The sequence below is a fragment of the Myotis davidii genome, unplaced genomic scaffold (assembly GCF_000327345.1).
Source record: "Myotis davidii unplaced genomic scaffold, ASM32734v1 scaffold1983, whole genome shotgun sequence".
Taxonomy (NCBI): Eukaryota; Metazoa; Chordata; class Mammalia; order Chiroptera; family Vespertilionidae; genus Myotis; species Myotis davidii.
The window spans coordinates 68000-70561 of NW_006293962.1; the positions used below are offsets into that span (position 1 = coordinate 68000).

Below are 2562 nucleotides of genomic sequence, written 5' to 3' on the forward strand. Positions count from 1 at the left end.
AGCCTGCAACATGGGCATACACCCTGACCGGGAATTGAACTGTGCCCTCCTGGTTCCTAGGTTGGCACTCAGTCACTGAGCCACCGCAGCCGGGCTCGCATCATTCTTTTTTTTTTTTTAAATATATTTTGTTGATTTTTTACAGAGAGGAAGGGAGAAGGAGAGAGAGTTAGAAACATCGATGAGAAACATCGACCAGCTGCCTCCTGCACACTCCCTACTGGGTATGTGCCCGCAACCAAGGTACATGCCCTTGACCGGAATCGAACCTGGGACCCTTGAGTCCGCAGGCCGACGCTCTATCCACTGAGCCAAACCGGTTAGGGCTCGCATCATTCTTTTTCATGTGATCCTAACAGCTGCCTTGTGAGGTCATCTTAACCCCATTTTACTTATTTATTTATTTTCAAATATGTTTTTATTGATTTCAGAAAGAGGAAGGGTGAGTGGGGAGAGAGAGAAATATCAATGATGAGAGAGAATCATCGATTGGCTGCCTCCTGCATGCCCCCACTGGGGATCGAGCCCGAAACCTGGGCTTGTGCCATGACTGAGAATCAAACCCTGACCTCCTGTTTTATAGTTTGACGTTCAACCACTGTACCACACCGGCCAGGCTATTTTTTCTTTTTTTAAGAATATGTTCTTATTTGTTTTATTTTAATATGTTATTATTGATTTTAGGGAGAGGATAGAATGAGAAACATAGATCAGCTGCTTCCTGCATGCCTCCTTCTGGGGAATCAGGCCACAACCCAGTCATGTGCCCTGACCAGGAATCGAACTGGTGACCTGTTGGTTTGTGGGTTGATGCTCAACCACTGAGGCACTGCAGCTGGGCTGTTTTCATTAATTTGGGTGAGGGAGAGAAGGAAGGAGAGAGAGAGAGAGAGAGAGAGAGAGAGAGAGAGAGAGAGAGAAACATCAATGTGAGAGAAACATCCATCATTTGCCTCCCCCATACACACCTGACCCAGAATTGAGCCTGTAACCTGGGTATGTGCCCTGACTGGGAATTGAACCTGATTCCTTTTCGTGCATGGGACGACGCTCACACAACTGAACCACCCGACCAGGGCTATTTATTTTGTTCTTAACTGAGGCCCATGGTGGTTAAATGAATAATCAAGGCCTGAATCTAGATCCTGTGCTTTTCCCAGTATGGTCTCCTGTCTCCAACTCCCCTGTCAACTTTTCTAGATGATGGGGAGCAGCCCCCTGGGACTAAAACACTCCGCTTATGTTCTGTGCCCTCAGGACCCAGGGCTCTCGGAGTCTATGGACATCGACCCTAGTTCCAGTGTACTCTTTGAGGATATGGAGAAGCCTGATTTCTCAGTAAGTTAGAGCCTGGTGTGGAAGAACCCACCTCTTCAGGGCCTCCCATGATACCTCTTTTGGGAATTTCTTTATGCCCTTTCATCCCCTTTTGTTCCTCTAAACCAGGGGTGGGGAACTTTTTTTTCTGCCAAGGGCCATTTGGATATTATACCATTCGCTTAATATAATTCATTTAATATAAATTTATGTTGCTATGAATAAAGCTCTGAGATTTATTGAATTTCAAATCCCACCTGCAGTTGCCTTAGCAGGGCCAGAACAAATGATTTTGCAGGCCAGACGTTCCCCACCCCTGCTCTAAGCATTATGCCCTTTTGCCTTTCTCTTAGTTGTTCTCTCCAACGATGCCCTGTGAGGGGAAGGGCAGTCCATCGCCCGAGAAAGCAGATGTTGAGAAGGAGGTGAAGCCACCACCCAAGGAGAAGATGGAAGGGACTCTCGGGGTTCTTTATGACCAGCCGCGGCACGTGCAGTATGCCACACACTTTCCGATCCCCCAGGTACTCTTCCCCAATAACCTGTGACAATCTATTTTGAGTCCAGGTTTCTGTCCCAGGACCAGCAGAGGGGTTGGAGCTGTTCTTGAGGGTGCAACGTGCTGGGAAGGGTTTGAGCACTGGGCTGCTGAGGGTCATAACGGCCATGAGTGCAACCAGCGGTTGGTCGTACTGTTTGGGGTGGGAAAGCAGCGAGATGATGCCCGCCATGCCATCAAGAAAATTACCAAGGATATCCTGAAGGTTCTGAACCGCAAGGGGACAGCAGAAACTGGTGGGTTTGAGGCTCCTTAATCGATCTCCCCTGGAAGAATGCCCTAGTCAGTCTTCCCTTCCCCAGCATAAGGCATTCCCAGTCATGTCCCAATGTCCTGTCTCTTGGAGTCTTCTGAGAGCTCTAGTCCTTTTGAAACTTCCCCCCTCATTCCCCCCCTCTGCAGACCAGCTTGCTCCTATTGTGCCTCTGAATCCTGGAGACCTGACATTCTTAGGTACCACACAGTAAGCCCCGTACTGCCCTCCCTCCCTCTCCCTTCCCTCCCTCAACCTAGCACTTCCCTGTATTTATTCCTTTTATGGTCCACATAGTTTGTGGTCCTTGCAACCTTCCCTTCACTGTCCCCTTCATCCCTCCCCCACCCCTTCCTTGGCCCTCCCTTCCCATCTGCCCTCTTCCCTCCCCTTCCTTCTTCGTTCCCTCCCTCCCACCCACGCATAGCCTTTC

At 49.3% G+C, this 2562-nt stretch overlaps 1 protein-coding gene across 1 annotated transcript in view; it reads left to right on the plus strand.

The window, feature by feature from the left end:
• Window positions 1-2562, plus strand: part of MED12 (mediator complex subunit 12) — a 26943-nt gene that overhangs the window by 9052 nt on the left and 15329 nt on the right. Inside the window, exons 14-17 of the mRNA XM_015566687.1 lie at window positions 1258-1338; window positions 1671-1841; window positions 1968-2112; window positions 2279-2329. Coding sequence (XP_015422173.1) covers window positions 1258-1338; window positions 1671-1841; window positions 1968-2112; window positions 2279-2329 — 448 coding nt within the window. The remainder of the gene's footprint in view (window positions 1-1257; window positions 1339-1670; window positions 1842-1967; window positions 2113-2278; window positions 2330-2562) is intronic.